Here is an 18,690-nt window from a genome sequence, read left to right as displayed (position 1 = left end):
AAAAAAAAAAACAACCCGAAAAGCAACCCAGCCATTGCCCCTTCTCAGTGACAATATTTTCCAGCTTTTGCAATCTTGCCTTGTTTTTATAAGTCTTTCCGCTCACTCTAGGTGGAAGCCGAGTTGATCGATAAACTGGACAGCCTGGTGTCGGAAGGCAAAGGAGATGAGAACTACAGGGAGCTCTTTGGCCTTCTGTAAGTCATATCAGCCCCTTTTTATCCTCTGTAATTCAAGGTGTTTTTGGTACTGCCTATTTTCAGGGATCAGCAGAAGACTCCATATAGTGATCCATAGCTGGATGTGGGTATCTGTAGGGTTAGCAGTTCCCTGGTGTGGAGGAAACCCTCCCTCCCTCACCCCCGCCCCTGGCATTCCACAAAGTGGATATTTCTTTAAGGCCTGGAATTCAGGCCATGTAGATAGCCATTATCTGGCTTAATAAATTCCCCCTTTGGCCTGATTTTAGGGTAGGTTTACAGTGAGAGAATTAATATGTGCCTTGGCATCACATCAACTAATTCATTGGGGTCATTCAGATCACATGGGTTTATCCTTGCAATGCTCAGTTTGCAGTTCTCTGAAATAACTAAAGAGCTTGGCAGAAAATAAAGGCAAGACCTTCCCTGTGTTAGAACTCCCAGCTCTTATCCCAGTCATAAGATGTGTGGCAAAGGTTAGAGGAAAAGGTCAAATTATAAACTTTGACTTCCTTTTGGTCACTTTTTCTGTTTGTGAGCTGTTCCCAAGTTATCTTGTATCAAACACTCGGTTAGTCAATGGTATTTATTGAGCACTTACTCTTTGCAGAGGACTGTACCAAGCACTTGGGAGAGTACAATATAACAAAATTAGCAGACACATTCCCTGCCCATAACAAGCTCATTCAGTACCCTAGATGGTGAGATAGTCAGGAGGGACCCTATTTGACAGTATTCCTCAGTTACACACTGGCTTCAATATTTTATCATCCCAGAAAAAGAGGAGCAGCATGGCCTAGTGGAAAGACCATGGGCCTGGGAGTTAGAACACCTGGGTTCTAGTTCCTGCTCCACCACTTGTCTGCTGTGTGATGTTGGGCAAGTCACTTAACTTCTCTGTGCCTTAATTACCTCATCTGTAAAATGGGGATTAATACTTTGAGCCCCATGTGGGTCAGGGACTGTGTCTAACCTGATTATCTTGTATCTACCCCAGTGTTTAGAATAGTGCTTGACACATAGTAAGCACTTAAATGCTATTTAGAAAAAAATTATTACCACCAAACCCAGGCCCATCTCAGTTCATGAGTAAGGACTCAAGCTTAAAGATCTCCTTTTTAATTCCATTTTCCAGAAAATATACTCATTTTTAATGTAATATGCCAAATCATGAATTGACTACAACAAGGAAACAGTTTTAAAAAAAAAAATTATATATTTCCTTTCGTTTTCTAATTTTCAGAGTTCTGTGTTTTCCCCACTTGGGTTGTCAACATCAATAACTTCTAAAGCAAAGAAAGGACAGTGGTTAATTGCAAGTAGTAATATCACCTACCACAGAAAAAACCCAGAAATTCTGAAACTCTGATTTGGACAGTGAAAAAACTTTTTCCATCCTTTAAAAATTTGTTTAGAGTCATACAAGATCAGGAGCATTTGAGGGAATAGCGGGTTCTTGCTGGAAACTCAAAGATCCAAAAGAAATTTGTCGTTTTGTCTTGAAATGACAATAAGTAACTCTTTCACTTAAAGAGTACATACATCAAGGTTGGTCTAGCACCAGATTAGATAAAATCAGAATCACCCAACTGGACACCTCATCTGTTTTGGTGGAAACTGATTATTATAGCATCATTTTTGAGACTGTCAGCACCGAGGTACACTAGGCACAACCTAGCCCGAAGAATTGCCTACACTTTGCTAAGGTAATGGCTTATTGGGCGTTCCAGGCTTCTTCCCCTGCCTGCTGTCGCTGCAATATACAGAGCAGGCCGCTGCAGCTGAATGATCTGGAGCCCCCCCACCCTACCCCCATTCAGAGCTCTGGGACCTGTGGGGGAAGAGATGATTGGAGGGCAGGAGGGGCGGTAACTGAGCAACAGTGCCTGGCACATAGTAAGTGCTTAATAAATACCGTAATTATTATTATTAAGAAGAGCCACCCTTGCCCCAGCGGGGTGCACAGTAGCTTGTCTTCCTAACTTTAACGCCATTGGAAAGGTGTGACAGTTTGGACCAAACATAGCACTGCCTGAAGTGATAAGGAGCGTGTGAGGACTATTCTCTGCCAGCAGTAATATACTGATGCTTTTGTTTGACGATATTGCTCTGATGGGGTTTTTTTTAGCTGTATTTACCCCCCCCTTATTTCTCCCCTCGATATGTCTGTCATCATTCCTCCCCATCCCATATTTTTATATTTTTCCCCTGTGGGCCAGCTTTGGTCCAGTGTTTGTCACCATGTGAGCACTTATTGCAAATGCCAGTAATAAAACATTCTGCTTATAAACCATCAATTTTTGGGTCGCTTGAATGTCACTATAACCAGCTGCCATAATTTGCAGCTAATTTTAGTCATGGAGTGAAGTTGAATGTTCCTACTATCCCTTTATTCACCTAAGTAGAGCGACACAGGCACAACTTGATCAGGTGGCTGAATAATATAGGTGGAAATTCCCTGAGGTGGTAACATAATTCTTTGAAAAATAAGATGCATAGAACTTATCACTGCAACTAGCTGTGGGAATTACATTTGCTGCCCTCTGAATGCCTGACCTTTTTCCTTGAAAAAGAACTGTCAGAAAAGAGGATGTTTTCCACGCTCTTTAGAAGAACGGAAAAGATGTCTACCCCAGGCAAGCAAATGAGAAACTACTGTCTGTGGCCTTCCTTCCATGAAGCAGTAATCAGCATTGTGATTCCTGATCCCAATAATAATAATTGTGGTATTTAAGTGCTTGCTGTGTGCAAAGCACTGTACAAAGCACTGGGCTAGATACAGTAAGCAGATTGTGAGCACATAGGCCTCACATTCTAAGAGGGAGGCAGAGCAGGTATTTTATCCCCATTTTACAGATCAGATAACGCAGGCCCAGAGAAGTGAAGTTACTTGCCCAGGGTGACCCAGCGGGCAGGTGGTAGAGCTGAGATTAGAACCAGGTCCTCTGATTCCTAGGCTTGTACTCTATCCATGAGGCAAAAATATTCTGCATGCAGTAGGCCCACAGTGTCAGAGAGCAGCAGATAGAAGTCCACTTGTCTTAAGAAGAATTAATTTCTTTAGGTTCTTATGCTAGATTGCCTAAAGTGCAGGTCATTTTGATCAACCCCTTTAGTGACAAATTTGTTTACATAGAATGGTTCTGAGTTTGATGACCAAAGTAATCCGTCAAACCCAAGATTAGGGGAACAAGAAGCCTCTCCACTCTAAGCTGTCCGCTACTATGGGAAGCATTTTGGTGGCAGCATGATGACCGTCCCTTAATGTGAATAATGTTTTTCTTGTTTTCTTTTAAATTGCAATGTGAGAAGAAAAAAAAATCTTTATTCTTACTACCTGTTCAATAATTTCCTTGTCTTTGCTTCTTGCTGCACGGAGTAGAACCCAGCTCTTTGGGCCCTATCCCAGGTAAGATTGTAATTTGGCGAATCTGGTGCCTCAAAAAACAAACAAAAAAAATGAAACAAAACAAAAAATCCCCCACTGTCTCTGCAGCCTCTTTTTTATTCCCCAGAAAACAATAGAAGATAAGCAAGGCCGTGCTGGGTCAGAGCAATGATCCCTTTTGCCCATTAGTCTTTCTCCAGCAAGGGAGACTCATGCGTTATTTTGTGTTTTTTTTTTCCTTCCCTAACAGCTTACTGGAAAAGATTGAACAAGAAACATGGAGAGAGACAGGTATCTCCCTGGTCATGTCAGTCACTCGTCTCATGGAACGTCTTCTAGACTACAGGTACTGTTGGCCCAGCCATTGCTAATTTTCTAGGATAGAAAACTGTTGTGCTGTATATTTGTGAAGTCACTGGTCAAGGCTGTGTTGATGGCAAAGGTGTCTCTCTGAGGGGCAGGAGAGAGCCCAGGTGCAATAAAAACCCCAAGCACTACACAGACTCTGAATTTATACACCGTGCCTTTGCTTCTCACTTCTCAGTTTAACAGTGAAAAGGAAAGAGTCTACCACTTGTTCTGGTCTCCGATCATTTAGTAGACTGGAATGGCCATAATCAATTATTTAGATTCCTCATAAGAAAGCCTATTCAGTCTCAAGCCGAGACTTTGAAACTGTGATTTACCTGAGCATAAAAAGGGCCTTATTAAATGTTAGCAGCCCGGCTACAACTGGCAGGTGCCAGAATCTAAATTTGTTGGGGTGGTGGTATCTGGGACCACAGCTTAGCTGAAATCATTGCTGAATTTGATACAACTTAGGGCGTTCTGAACAGCAGAGGAGCACTGTATGGGAATCAACCTTCCCATTATCTGTCCACACCTGACTGCTTTTGATTACTATCACCACAAAGAACAGTGTTCCGAGAAACACAAACTCTGGGGACTAAAGATAACATTTTACAAGGGTTTTCCTTGGATGGATTGGTAAAGTATACAGCAGGGATTCAGGATTTCTTCCTTTTCCACATGGGAAATCAGTAGTGGGTCTGTGCCAACTGTCTTTAAGGCCCTGCTCAACCCGGACTTGAAAACCTTCAGGAAGTGTAAAATCCATTTCTTTCTGGTTGGGAGAGTGGTGACTGTGCTGAAGAAATGATGTCATGGTCATGCACGGAGTAGAACCCAGTAGAACAATAGTCTGGGTGATGTGTGGTGCTGGGTGACTGACCCCCTTGGAAGTAAATGTTATTAATTCATGTTTAAACATTCCAAGGTTATTTGCCAATCTTAGACCAAATATTAACAGAATCCCTGGGTGTCATTTTTTGCACTGCCACTGACATATCATCTGACATCGGACAAGGCACTTACTTTTTGGGCCTCAGTTTAGGGACCATATGGGCGAGCTATCTCCAGATCTCATTTGGAAGATTAACTGGTGTCTGTCAATCAGTCAATACTTACTGAGCTCTTACTCTGTGCAGATCATTCTGTTAAGCTCTTGGGAGAGTACAGTAAAGTGAGTAGCAATGATCCCTACTCTCAAGGAGTTTACAGAGAGACATTCCCCTGCTAGATTGTAACTCTAGCTTAAGTTGGCGGGCATATCAGACAGGGAAGATGGTGGTGGTATCATCAGTGATGGAAAGGTTTGGGCGGGAGGAGAGGATTTGGGAGGGAAGAGGAGAGGTTCAGCTCTGGACATGTTGAGTGTGAGGTGTCAGCAGGACATTACTTTGTAAAGATTCCTTCTCCTTACCCCCAGTAGATGTGGCCAAGTAGAGATGTCCAGAAGGCTGGAGGAAGTGGCAGGGTTGCAGAGAAAGAGAAGTTGAGGCTGGAGAGGTAGATTTGGGAGTGGATTGAGAATAGTAGGGGCTCCCAAACTGAGCCTTAGGGACCTCCACAGTTAGGGGATGGGAAGCAGAGAAAGAGATCAAGATGAGAGGCCCAAAGAGGTAGGAGAACCAGGAGAGGACAAACGTCAGAGAAACCAAGGTTAGATAGTGTTTCCAGGAGAGAAGAATGAGGTCCATATTGTAACTGCTGAGAGGTCGAGGAAGATTAGGACCGAGTAGAATGTTTAACTTGAGAAGAAGGTCAAGGAAGTGGAGGGGTTGGAAACCAGCTTTTAGAGGGTCTAGGAAGGAGTTGGAGGAGAGGACGTCCTCTAGACTGTAAACTCGCTGTGGGCAGTCAGTCATATTTATTGAGCGCTTACTGTTTGCAGAGCACTATACTAAGTGCTTGGGAGAGTACAATATAACAGACACATTCTCTGCCCACAGCGAGCTTACAGTCTGGAGGGGCAGGGAATGCGGCTATCAACTCTGTTATATTGTATTCTGCCAAGCGCTTAGTACAGTGGTCTGGACACAGTCAGTGCTCGATAAAGTGGTCAATGAAGTGGAGGCAGCAGGTGGAAACAGCTTGTTCCAGGAGTTTGGACAAGAATGACAGCTGCTCCAACTGCCCCTATGCTAGTTCCTCCTTTTATCCTAGGGTGATAGCTGCCTTAGAGGTAAGATAAAAATGGGTCAATCCCTCTAGCTAAGTGGTGATGCCAGGGAACTCAGTCCGAAATCCATTCTACACTAATATTTAATTTGGATCAGTCCCATCTCTTTTGGCTACCTGTTCTGCACTTGGCCCATGCGTGTGCAGATCAGAAAAATGCTTGTCAGTTGCACTGAGGTCTTTATTCAGTCCTTTGTGGTGATATTAAGTGGTGGGTTTTTTTCCTCCTGGAAAAACTCAGCCTATCCAATAATAACATGGCTGATGAAACCATTCCAAAATTACAAGGGAGCAACAAATGCTTTAATTACTGTCTCAGCAGGGATCAGGTAGTAGTGAAGGGTGCCTTTGGGACCCTGAAAAGAAGATGACATTGCTTGCGAAAGAGAAATGTTAAAGTTATAAAATCCACCCTAAGTAGTAGTTACCTACTGTCTACTACCTAACGTATGCAAAAACGGAAGGGGGCATTTTTCAACAAGGGGGCTCAGGAGACTAGCGAATTTAAACAGCCTGACATCGTTGCTGAAGTAGAAAATTCCAGTGTACTAAAAGCGGGACAAACTACTGAGACACAACTCTGGACTGTCTGTTGATAGTTTTGCATCTGAAATTGTAAATAAAAGTGTGAGGTGGCCATGGAGACCTTCAAAAACAATTGCAGGTCTTCCAGCCACTGCCCATTTCCATTGCATCTTAGCCTTGGTATTTTTTTTTTCCCACGGTGCTCATTCGTTTTCCTGCACATCGTACATTCCCATCTCTTGTGCTGTGCTTAATCCCACATATGGGACATTGCCTATATCATGTGGTTTGCCCTACAGATATTTGCAGGGCTTACTGTGGTAGTCTTCATTGTCCCTTTACTTTCAAAATGATATTTATTTGTAGCAGATGTGGATTTCTTGGGCTGACTTGCTATGTACAGGCCAAGATATGTTTGAACTGATGAAGGGCTTCTTTCCACCCTGATCTGCCAAAAAGATAAAAATGTGACAACTGAAAATGCCTATATGCTGTATTACATAACAGTCTATGCTTAGAGGCTATGAATATGTCCTACATAAAAGTTAACAGACTTTAATTACAAGCTGCCAATAGAACTTATGCTCAAGGCAATAAAAATACTCTGGGCTTATATAAATACAGATTTTTCTAAGGCGTAGAAAGAGCTTTAAGCTTTTACTCATTATGCTTCAGAAACACCTTATGAAGCAAATTGGTGGGAAGTTGATCATATCCCCACTATCTAGGACACAAAGGAGTTAAGAGACCTTTGACAGAGAAGCAATAAATAGCAGAACTGGGAATAGGTTCCCATCTGGAGTCATTATGCTGGGTCTCTGTTGTCAAAGCAAAAAAAAGCAGAAAAACGATTCTGGAGCCCTCTGGAATTATAAAAAGCTTTGAAGACTTCTCTGGCCAGTAGGGGCTTCCAGAGGACATTAGTTTCTCCCATTGCCTCCAAGCCAGATGGCACCTAACCCACCCTAGCCTCACAGGGGTCAAGTCTATTCTTTGAGCTCTTCAGAGAAGGAAATATTGCAACTTCTCTGGGTTTAGATAAGACAAAATGTGTTCAAGTACATCTCTCTCTCACTCTTACTCTCTCTCTCTCTTGAGAAGTTTAACAAAACAGGTCCTGAGGCAATGCTGAAAAAAAATCAATTTTAAAAGTAACATTAGCAGTAAATATAGGAGGGATAATTGGAAGTATTAGCGAGTAAACCCAAGTGGTCCTTGACTGTTAACAGGCCTGTCAGGAGGACCCCTTGGGATTGCCTAGATCCTTTCATGTACCATCCCGGTTGTGGAAATCTGATTGTCGTTGAGTGAAATACGAAGCCGACCGGCTTTTCAAATCATTTCCACATAGAGAGATGACTGGTTACTGGAGTGGCCAAGTGAAGAAAAGAATGATGTCCTCCACCATGGAAACTTTGGATTGTGTCAGAGAGAGGTAGTGAGAGTAAATCAGTTTAACGGGAGAGGAACAGATGACTTCCCCTGTCCCTTTGGAGAATAGAACTGGCGACTGGCGTGCTTGGGGCTTGAACATGATTTAGCTGCTGCTGCCAGATTTTTCTGACCCTGGTATTTCACTTGTTTGAAGGGCAGCGATGCTTTCCTGGGGCTGTCAGTTCTTTAGCAGCAGGTCCTGAGAAAGTGCCGAAGTGAGACCCTACTCCTGTACAGTTGCCCTACAGAGGCTGGCTAGGGAGTGACTAATTGCTTAGTAGGATAAGTGTTCAGGGCATGCATTTGGGCATTAGGAAAATAGCCGCATGGTGGGTCTTAGTGGTTTATTTACAGCCGTGTAGCTGATACCTATTAACACACCCTAATCGTAATTAATTCACTCAGAAATGGGATGAACAACTGTAATAATACCTTAAGTTAACCTTCCAGGCATGGCTGAACCCTAGTCTCCAGATTCAGGAGACAATATGTACAGAAAGCAGTCTTTGCTTAACACTGAGGAACTAAAAAAGGGATATGATCAAGAGAAATGCTAACCAAGGGTTAAGTGTTAGGGGGAATCAATATCTGTTAGAAACCTGTTTAATGACAACGAGCCAACATGCAGTTCAGATCCTGTAGCTTAATCATGAGCGTTTTACCCAGCGAGGCAGCAAGAGATCATACACATTCTATAGCTAAAACCTCACCACGTCGGGAACCCTCTGGGTGGCCTTGGCTCTGGTTCAGACAAAAGGAACGAGACCGCAGTTCTCTCCCTGATTAGCTTGGGACTTTACTCCAATGACAGGTCGATCAATCAGTGGTATTTATTTAAATACTTATAATACTTATGGTATAATAATGCTGGTATTTGTTAAGCGCATACTATGTACACAGCACTGTTCTAAGCGCTGAGGTAGATACAGTATTTGTTAAGTGCTTACTATGTGCAGGCACTGTACTAAATGCTGGGGTGGATATAAGCAGATCGGGTTGGACATGGTCCCTGTCCCACGTGGGGCTCACAGTCTCAATCCCCATTTTACACATGAGGTAATTGAGGCACAGAGAAGTGAAGTGACTTGCCCAAGGTCACACAGCAGACAAGTGGCAGAGCTGGGATTAGAACCCAGGTCTTACTGATTTCCAGGCCCATGCTCTCTCCACTAGGCCACACTGCTTCTCAAATATGCTCCTCCAAGAGGACTTCCCAGACTAAGCCCTCACTTCCCTTATTCCCTCCTCTTTCTGCATCCCCTCTGAACGTGGATCACCCCACCCTCAGCCCCACAGCACTTATGTATGTATCTAGCATTTATTTTTCTATTCGTCTTCCCCTCTAGAGCGTAAACTCACTGTGGGCAGGGAACGTTTCTACCAACTCTGTACCAAGCGCTTAGAACAGTGCTCTGCACAGAGTAAGTGCTCAGTAAGAATGATTGATAATGTTTCCAGAAGAGGGTGGTCTGCATTGTCAGAGGCAGCTGGGGAAGTCAAGGACGATTATGATGGAGCAGAGGCCGTTGAATTTGGCAAGGAGGAGGTCATTGGTGACCTTAGAGAGGGCCATTTCCTCAGAGCGAAGGGGCCAGAAGCCAGATTGGAGGGGGTCGAGGGGAGAAGAGGAAGTGAAGGCAATGGGCATAGACAACTTGCTTGAAGAGTTTGGAGAGGAGTGGTAGAAGGGAGATGGGGTGATAACTGGAGGGAGCCGTGGGGTCAAGGGAGAGCTTTTTTTAGGATATGGGATACATGAGCATGTTTGAAAACAATGGAGAAGAAGCATTGGAAAGGTCAGTCCTGGTCCTGTTCTTCTACCCTTTAAGGATGTTTACATCTGCCTTGGAGAAATTATTGCTTATCAGAAATCAAGGTCGATCTGGCATATATGATAGGCATTAAGCATAAATCATTTTCTGGTTTCTTGAGATGTTGAATAAATATTTTACATAAGTAGCTAATTATTGTTATATTCCTGGAAGGGAAGGGTCTAGCATATAAAAAAGGGTTTCTTTTCATAAATTTATCTACTCTTTTCCTCTGTTCTAGAGAATCTCTGCGTTTTCCCCATGCAAACCAAAACACATTCACAGCTTTTGTCGTTTTTGACCTTGGTGATGCATGCTCTGTGTTTTCAGTTCACGAAACTGCTGTTTTCTCTTATGCTTATAACTCTTTCTGGTGTTTCGCCAACCTTTGACCCTTAGACTGATTTATGCTACGTTTCCTTGCCCATCTTGTCTACCCACTTGACTTTAAGGACAGTAGCATTTTTCTCCAGAGAAGTGTGATTTCAAAGCATTTCATACCTTAGCAGATTTCTCCTCCCATTAGTCCCGTGAATTAGGTGATGATGATGATGGAGTCTCCTGCAGGGAATGAGGATGAACTTGACCCCTGACACTTTAGGATTGAGAACTTCCCTGGAGGAGTTGCCTCTAGAGATAGTGCCTGGCCATTCCCACTCTCTCATCTCTCCCAGTCATGTTACCACTGAGGCATGGAGTAAAAACAGGTTGGCAGGGGTGCAGCACTTTGCAACCTGGGCATGAAGGCTTTGTTGTGGGGTATATGTGTGTGGTTTTGGGGTTGTTTTTTTTTACATGCAAGACCCATTTCCAGCCAAAGTGACTGCAGCATAGTACCAGTATTGTGCAGCCTAGTGCTGATGGGGTTGCCTTAGAAACTGCTCATGAGAAGGCTCAGGCTGAAATGAGGATGCATCTTGACTGAGCTTAAATGACCCTCTACTTATAGCTTATTTTGTTGGGGGAGGTGATGAGTTGTAGGCAGGTGAGGAGAAATCTCATGCTAAATGGCTTTGGACATGCAGGGCACCCTAAGGAGGAATAAAGCCAGAAACTAGCTGATGAATTGTGGAGCGTCCTGCCTTTTGGTTTATGGTACAATGACCCTTTCTTGCAGGTGTGAAAGGCTTCTGTTCCACGTTGTATGTGGAAATACTCTTATGGTGTACTAGATGAGTAGAAACAGCACTGCTTAGTGGGTAGAGCACGGGCCTGGGAGTCAGAGGGACTTGGCTTCTAATCCCGGCTCTGCCACATGTCTGCTGTGTGACCTTGGGCAGTCCTTTCACTTCTCTGTTCCTCAGTTCCCTCATCTGTAAAATGTGGGACAGGGACTGCGTCTAACCTGGTCAACTTGTATGTACCCCAGAGCTTAGAATAGTGCTTGGCACAAAGTAAGCGCTCAACAAGTGCCATAATAATAATAGTTTTTCCCTTTGATTTGGGATCAATAGCTAGGTGGGATTTATGCAGGGGTTCAGGGATATACCCCACAGTTCAGTCCCCAGCCCCCACTGCAGCAACCTCCACCCCTGCCCAAAGCCTTCCTTGCTGCAGCTCTGACCTTTCTCTCCACCCTCCTCCCCCTTCCTCTCTCTCTTCTCTCCCACCCTTTGTGGGCCCTGGTAAAAATGATTAGTCCGGAGCTTACAGGGGGCTTGATCTGGGTATTAGGTCTTATTTTGTGAGAATCCAACTGAATGGCAAGTTTAGGAAGTGAAAAAATGAGTACATCGTCCCATTTCCCCCACGGAATCAGAGCAAATTTATTTTAGTGAGACAACGCTGGGGGGTTGACACTTGGGGCACCTGGAGACTCCTCTACTGTCAAAAAATGATGAGGTTCTTTGGTGCTTCTCCTTGAGGGCAGGGATCATATTGACTTACTAAATTGTACTCCTCTGAGCACTTAGAGCACTGGTCTGCACACTCAGTAAATACCATTGCTTTATTGATTAATCGATATCGCATCCTCCTCTCTCCTTCACTTCTTCTACTCTTCAATGCTCACATGATCTGCGGGGCTGCATCATATGATCCAATAAGTTGTACCTCCTCCCGTAGGTAACCGGAGTATTTTAGCTTTCAGGGTTCCATTAATTGCATTAGTAGTAACTTGGCTTTTAAGACAAAAGGGAGGGATTTTTGTTTGTCTAGTAATTCGTTTTTATTAGCATTTATTAAATCCATTGATTCTCTTTACTATAGTCTTGGATTCCATATAGTAATTAGAGGGGAGTACTGCCTACATACAGTCTGTGTTAGTGGTTATTTTACCGTGGTTTGGCCTCCAAAATTATGCTCCTGAGATGGTCCTGCTCTGCGTCTAACTCAGAGGTAGCAGTTTGTAGTGTACAGATCTCATCGTTATTGTCCTTTCCAGAGAATGCATGAAAGGAGATGAAGCTGAAAACAAGAAGATTGGCTGCACTGTTAATCTGATGGTAAGAGGAGCATTTTCATTTTTATTTTCTTGGCCTGCCGATCACAATTCCATGCATAACGCCTAGGCCTCTTGAAAAGAAGAGGCATGGCCGTCATTAAAATGTCAAGTTCCTTTCCTCTGTGATTTTACAGCTGGGAGAAAGTAATTCAGTGACTCTCTTCCGAGGCAAAGGGAGGTTTAGTCTGGCAGGGAGCGTAGACTGGTAACGGGTGTCAGCAACAAGAGTTCTTTGCCCTGCATCGAGTCCTTCCACTCCCCCCACACCCCACCCCCATACGCAGGGCTCCTCCACCCGGCCCATTAGAATCATTAGTAATGGGGCTGCTGGTGTTCTGGGGGATCGACTTGGGAGGATTCATATTTCTGGGCATTCACTCTCCAGAACTGGATCTCTTACATGCACAGTCTCAAATTCACACCCACCCTCTCAGTGTGACTGCACCTCCTCCACAATATGCACAGCTTCTGCTGTCAGCTCAGAGCCCGGGAGTTGGCTCTAACATTGGCAATTTGTCTCAGCACTCAACTGCCTTTCTTAATATGCATTTTCTCCTCCCTCTTACAGAACTTTTATAAATCTGAAATTAACAAGGAGGAGATGTACATCCGGTATATCCACAAGCTGTGTGACATGCACTTACAGGCTGAGAACTACACAGGTGAGTTCCAGTGGAGGCTTGAATAGAGCTCTTGACTGCTGCCCGGGCCCCCCACCCCCACCTCCAGGAAAGCAATTTAACAGATTGAAAATGTAGCTAAATAGGAGGGCAGGCAGTAAAGGCAAAAATAATGTTTTCGTCCTCCTTTTCACATTTGTGGCTCAGAGGCACACAAGAGTCATGGTGTGACTCTCAGCCCCCATACTCAGACATCCTTGATGCCCTAACTGCAGGTGTGTATGAATCTGAATCCAAACCTGGAGGTGAACAGAGTGGCACATGATGGACAGAACTCGTCCTCCTTACTGGGGCCCTCTCTGAAGGCACTACCATCTTGGCGTCCCACTCCTGACCACAGGCACAGGCATGATGGATTTTGCCAGGCCCCCACATGACATGTGACATCATTATGTCACGCAGCATATGATGACATTAGGGCCTTCTCAGCTCAGCTGTTGAGCACCCAGTGAAGAGTCTTCCCCACTCCCCCTTTGGTTCCCCCATACCACTCTCTCAGCCAGCAAGGACTGAGGTATTCTTCTGTTGGATGTGTCTAAAAGTCCTTTTAAAAGTTTGCAATTTGGGGCTCGAACAAACAAATGAAAAAACTGAACATGGCTCTTCAGCTCACTGCAATTAGTTCGCCCTGTACCGTGAACTGAGTGCAGCTTTTAAGTCAAGGGAGGTTTCTCTTAAAAGTTGCTTAGTTTTCCATGCCATTTGCATTGTTACAGTTAATGGTAAATGGGCAGTTACTAAACGAAGATGACCAGGAAGTAGTGATTTATGGGGAGCTGGTGTGGTGAGTGGGACCCAGATGCACACAGATCAGTGCTATGCCAAGGTTTTCTGAAAAATAGTCACCTTCAGAACTGTCATGACAAGCTCTTATGATTTGTCACACAGGCACTCCATTTTGCTCCGTGTTCAGTGCCTTGTTTTTTTAAGGAATGCCATCAGATGATCTATGTCATCAGCATGGTTCTAGTGTTGACTTTAAAGCTGAAGAGAACATAACCTCCTTTCCCTCAAATGTGTTTGGTGCAGATAGCCACTGCTAAAGGAGAGAATACTCCTTGCTTTCCAGATAGTAGGAGGTATGTCGTGTAAATTTCACCGATAGTGTTGGTGTGAGAGAGACTCTGACCATAAATTAATCCAAAAGCGTGTAAGCTGAATAAATGAACCATTTTCAGTTTTTCTGGTATGTTGGGATTTTTGAAAGTAAAAGGCAACAAGTGTGGGCTTGATCCATCCCATTGTCACTAGTAAAGATGAAATAATCTTTTTTCAATAGGACCCTCTCTCCTTCCAGCTAATCAAATGAAAAATGAAGAATTAACTACTTAACTAATTAGTTAACTAACTACACAGTGGTATTTATTCCATGCAAACTGAGTACGTATGTGACCATGGGCAAGTCACTTAATTTCTCTGTGCCTCAGCTTGCTCACCTGTATACTGGGGATAAGACTCGATTTGCCTTCCCTCTTAGACTGTGAGCACTCTGTGGGTCAGGAGCTATGTCTAATCTGAATATTTTGTATCTAACCCAGAGCTTAGCACAGTGCTTGGAACACAGTAGGGGCTTAAAAAATTTTGGTATCGTTATTAATATTAGGATGTTGATTTCTAGAAATCCCTGTATTAAAGGAAAGTAAACTCAGAGAGTTGGGGAAATGAGTTATTTAACGCAATAAGGACTAGGGAAAGCAGTTTTAACTATTCCTTATGCCGGTCCATTAATGTTTTCTGTTTCAAAGGTGTCGGTCCATGTGTATTCCTCCAGTTTACAGGAAGTAGCAGCAGTTCACTTCTGTTCATCAGTGTGGGGGAAAAAAGAAATGAAAGGTTTTCGAGAATGAGAACATGAAGGTCCCTGCCTACTTGGGGCATTATTCACTAGAAGGCTTAAGGACAGGGGTCCAGGCCTAGACTGTAGCAGTAGCTTCCATTCTCATGGGCTGTAGAGCCAAATGCACGGACGATGTGGGATGGGCTGGAAGGGTGAAGAGGCAGTGCATTTCTGATTTGTACACTGAGGACATTTCACTTTTAGCCAATGTGGGCAGCTGTCAATCACCACTTAACCACAAGCCTTCCCTCATCCCCTTCTCTCCCCACTTCCCCTTTTCTCTCCTCTCTCCTACTCTTCCTCACCACCCCCTACTCTCTCTTCTCACCACTCCCCTTTCATAAGAAAAATAATGATTCTGGTTTTTCTTACACGCTTATTATTTGCCAAGCCCTGAGGTAATAATAATAATTAATAATTATATTTGTCAAGCACCTACTATGTGCTAGCCACTGTACTAAGCATTGGGGTGGATACAGACAAATCAGGTTGCACACAGTCCCTGTCCCACTTGGGGCTCACAGTCTCAATCCCCATTTACAGATGAGGTAACTGAGGTGCAGAGAAGTTAAGTGACTTGCCCAAGGTCACACAGACAAGTGCCAGAGCCGGGATTAGAGCCTATGACCTCCTGACTCCCAGACCCATGCTCTGTCGACTACACCAAAATGTAATCAGGTTGGACACAATCCCTGTCCCACATGGGGCTCGCAGTCTAAGCGGGAGGGAGGACAGGTTTTAAATCTCCATTTTGCAGGTGAGGAAACAGAGACCCAGAGAAGTGAAGTGACCTGCCCAAGGTCACACAGCAGGCAAGTGGTGGAGCCAGGATTAGAACTCAGGTCCTCTGGCGCCCAGGCTCTTTCCACGAGTTCATGCTGCTTTTCTTTCATCTCTTGCTCTCCCCCTCACCTGTCAGTGATTGCCCTTCTGTTTTCTAATCCCGAGTCCCTTTGTTTGCTTTGTGGATTTATCTCGGGTTGTTTGTGAATGGGCCCAGCATACTCTTCTGTTATTCGGACTTCTTAATTACACTACTTTGAGATAACTTGTCCTGGGTTCTTGCATTCTTTTTCCACAGAGGCTGCATTCACCTTGCTCTTGTACTGTGAACTGCTCCATTGGGAGAACCGGCCCCTGCGGGAGTTCCTCCACTACCCATCCCAGACCGAGTGGCAGCGGAAAGAGGCCCTTTGCCGCAAGATTGTCCACTATTTTAACAAAGGAAAGGTATGCCGTTTACAGGAATTCAGTCCTGAGCCAATAGGCTCCCCTGCCTCCCAGTTTCTGGCTTTCCTCTCTATTTCTAGTCCATCATTTTAGTTCAGTGGCACAATGAGAGGGTGTAGAAAAGGCTTCTGCTGTGACACATAGCTTCTTAGCACTGCAGGAAAGGCAGCAGCTGAGTATAGTGTGTGTGGGCGTATGAGTGGGCTAGCGCATGTGTGTGCATAAGATTCAAAAGCAGCAGTTTGCCACAGGGGGGGAAAAAGAGATGCCAGCATATTTCTGCAGCTCTAAAGGAGATTTGAGCTCATTTGGAGTGATAGGCTACTCCGTGAATATTGATTAACCTTTGTAAAAATGCTGGGATGTTTTTTTTTTTATGGTCTTCATTAAGCACTTACTATGTGCCAGACACCATACTAAGCCCTGGAGTAGACACAAGATAATTGGGTTGGACTAAGTCCCTGTCTCACCTAGGTATACATAAGTTCAGAAAATCTGTTACCTTATTTTAGGGGTACGGGTCTTTAAAAATTTAGCGTGATTTCTTGACTTGCAGGAGAAACTGTAGGTTGTCAATATAAATTACTTTTATGAGTTAGCAACAGGAAAAACAGAGCCTTCCCTGCCTCTCAACTAGCTGTCTTGTTAACTCCAAGTGTACCTCCTTCCCAAGGAAGTTTGGCATTATTTCATTTATTTAAGATCCTAAGATTAACATAGTTGATAGAAACAACATGTAAAACTTCCTCTTCCCTTATAGATCATAGTCCATTTGTGTGTCTGTATTTTGATAGTGGTATCAGCAATTTGCAAGCTGATACCACTGAAATTCCCTGAGGTCTGAAATTCTTTTCCCCCACCTCACTACCCTTCTCAGGGTACTCCACTCCCTCCCGGGCCAATCTAGATCATCAATCAGTCACTGGTATTTATTGAGCGACGCCTACTGTGTGCAAAGCACTGTCCTGAACGCTTGGGAGAGCGATTGATCAAGTGGCCAGCCGGCACAGTAATGGTACAGAACGCTGGTGGGTTGTGAAAGTGTCAAGTACCTTCTGGGAGAAGTGGAATTAGTGCTTTTCAGGGGCAGCGCTTTTGATGTGTTTGTATCGTCTTGTTACATGGATATTATAATATCTATTCAAGGCAGTCCGTGGAAAAAAAATAGCTCATCGATTCAGCAGCACTTGTGAATTGACTAGATAAGTCCAACTAATTCTTCCTGAGAGCATCTGGTGGCATTTTGTAGAGCTACTGGAGCAGTAAAGCAAAGCTGTTTTTGAAGAGAAACAGACTGCTGGAGTCCAGGCCGAGGGTACTCCAGTGGGGCCCGAGTAGGAGATGAAAGCCACTTGAGCAGCAGTTAGGGAAGAGTAGCAGGTGGGAGAGAAAGCTGCCAGAGATTGCCTGAGAGAAGGGGAAAGGGCATCCCAAGTGGAACCAAACAGGGAGCGATGGCTCGTGCTCTAGGACGGGAGTGGATTGCTCGAGCATCCCAGCCAGCCATTCCAAGCACGGGAGGAGCAGGCAGCCGGAATCAACTTTCTTTTTCAGGCCAATGGTTTCTCCAGATTTTAGTGCTTTTTTCTAAAAATTGCCCCCCGGGCCCAGATTCAATTTCCTGGACTGCCTGGGGCTACCAAGAAGGTGTCCTAAACCCGTGCAGTGGTTTTCAGAACCAACGCAAGTGATTTTGTTTTACACCAGTTGGGGTAATGTCATTTCAACTGGTAGCACTCGCAGACTGATTAAAGGATTCCCAGGATGTTGCTCAAAGTTGGGGCAGCGTATTTGCCTTTTAACAGGCTAGAAGATGACTAGGCGAGGTGGGCAAACAGCACTAGTATAACTTGAGAAAGCTTCTCTTAGAAGGGAAGTAGGAGGATTTTGGCAGGGGACAGGCCTGGGAGAAAGGAATGTGTCAGCAGCCGTAATTGGGAGAGTCACACCTCATTGCTGTGAACTCAACAGGTGTCACTGCCACTCCCAGTAAGAAATTCCCTGATGCAGCCAGCAGGTTTCTGGTTTGTGTTTTTCTTTTAACTCACTCATCTCCTTCCGCTTTCAGGGAGCTGCCGGTTGGATGGGGGCGGGCCGGGGGTAGGTAGTTATTGACACAAAGGGGCCAGGGGAATAAATCTTGGAATAAATCCTTTTCAAAAGTCGAGTTGGGGCAAGGATGGGGTGGCAAGAGGGCTGGGTGAATTGCATACTGGGTAGTGGTAATAACACCTAGAGAGTTGGCCCACCCATAATTGTACCATTGGGAACCTAGATTGAAAACTGAGAGGTAGCTGAATTTAGGAGACGGGCAGGAGATTAGAAGGCAAATGGTACACATCCATTTTTCATTCAAAGTCTGATAGTTGGAATTTAAAATAAAGGTCATTTCTTTTTTAGTTATTTGCATTTTTGAGTCACTGGACATTGTGGTAGAGTTACAACTCCATAAATGAGTGATCTTGTGCTCATTTTTGTTGTTTTTCTTCACACAGTAATACTTACATGAAGCAACAGCCTGGGGGTAGAGGGGAATTCTGGATATAAAGGCGCCTTGATTGATATCCCGGACCATTTCGTTCCTCGTAGTTCACTTTACTGCTCTAGTGTAGCCACTCAGTT

The 18,690-nt window shown here is 44.3% G+C and overlaps 1 protein-coding gene across 6 annotated transcripts in view; it reads left to right on the top strand.

Annotated features, from left to right (window-relative positions):
* Positions 1–18,690, top strand: part of DOCK3 (dedicator of cytokinesis 3) — a 474,713-nt gene that overhangs the window by 405,103 nt on the left and 50,920 nt on the right. For 5 of the 6 annotated variants that reach the window (XM_029052765.2, XM_029052763.2, XM_029052761.2 and 2 more), the window contains 6 exons: positions 112–197; positions 3,583–3,609; positions 3,839–3,934; positions 12,262–12,322; positions 12,890–12,983; positions 15,920–16,068. In XM_029052765.2, coding sequence (XP_028908598.1) covers positions 112–197; positions 3,583–3,609; positions 3,839–3,934; positions 12,262–12,322; positions 12,890–12,983; positions 15,920–16,068 — 513 coding nt within the window. The remainder of the gene's footprint in view (positions 1–111; positions 198–3,582; positions 3,610–3,838; positions 3,935–12,261; positions 12,323–12,889; positions 12,984–15,919; positions 16,069–18,690) is intronic. The other variant, XM_029052762.2, reaches the window with a different exon arrangement.

Source organism: Ornithorhynchus anatinus, chromosome X2 (assembly GCF_004115215.2).
Source record: "Ornithorhynchus anatinus isolate Pmale09 chromosome X2, mOrnAna1.pri.v4, whole genome shotgun sequence".
Classification (NCBI taxonomy): Eukaryota; Metazoa; Chordata; class Mammalia; order Monotremata; family Ornithorhynchidae; genus Ornithorhynchus; species Ornithorhynchus anatinus.
This window is presented reverse-complemented; position numbering and strand designations above follow the sequence as displayed.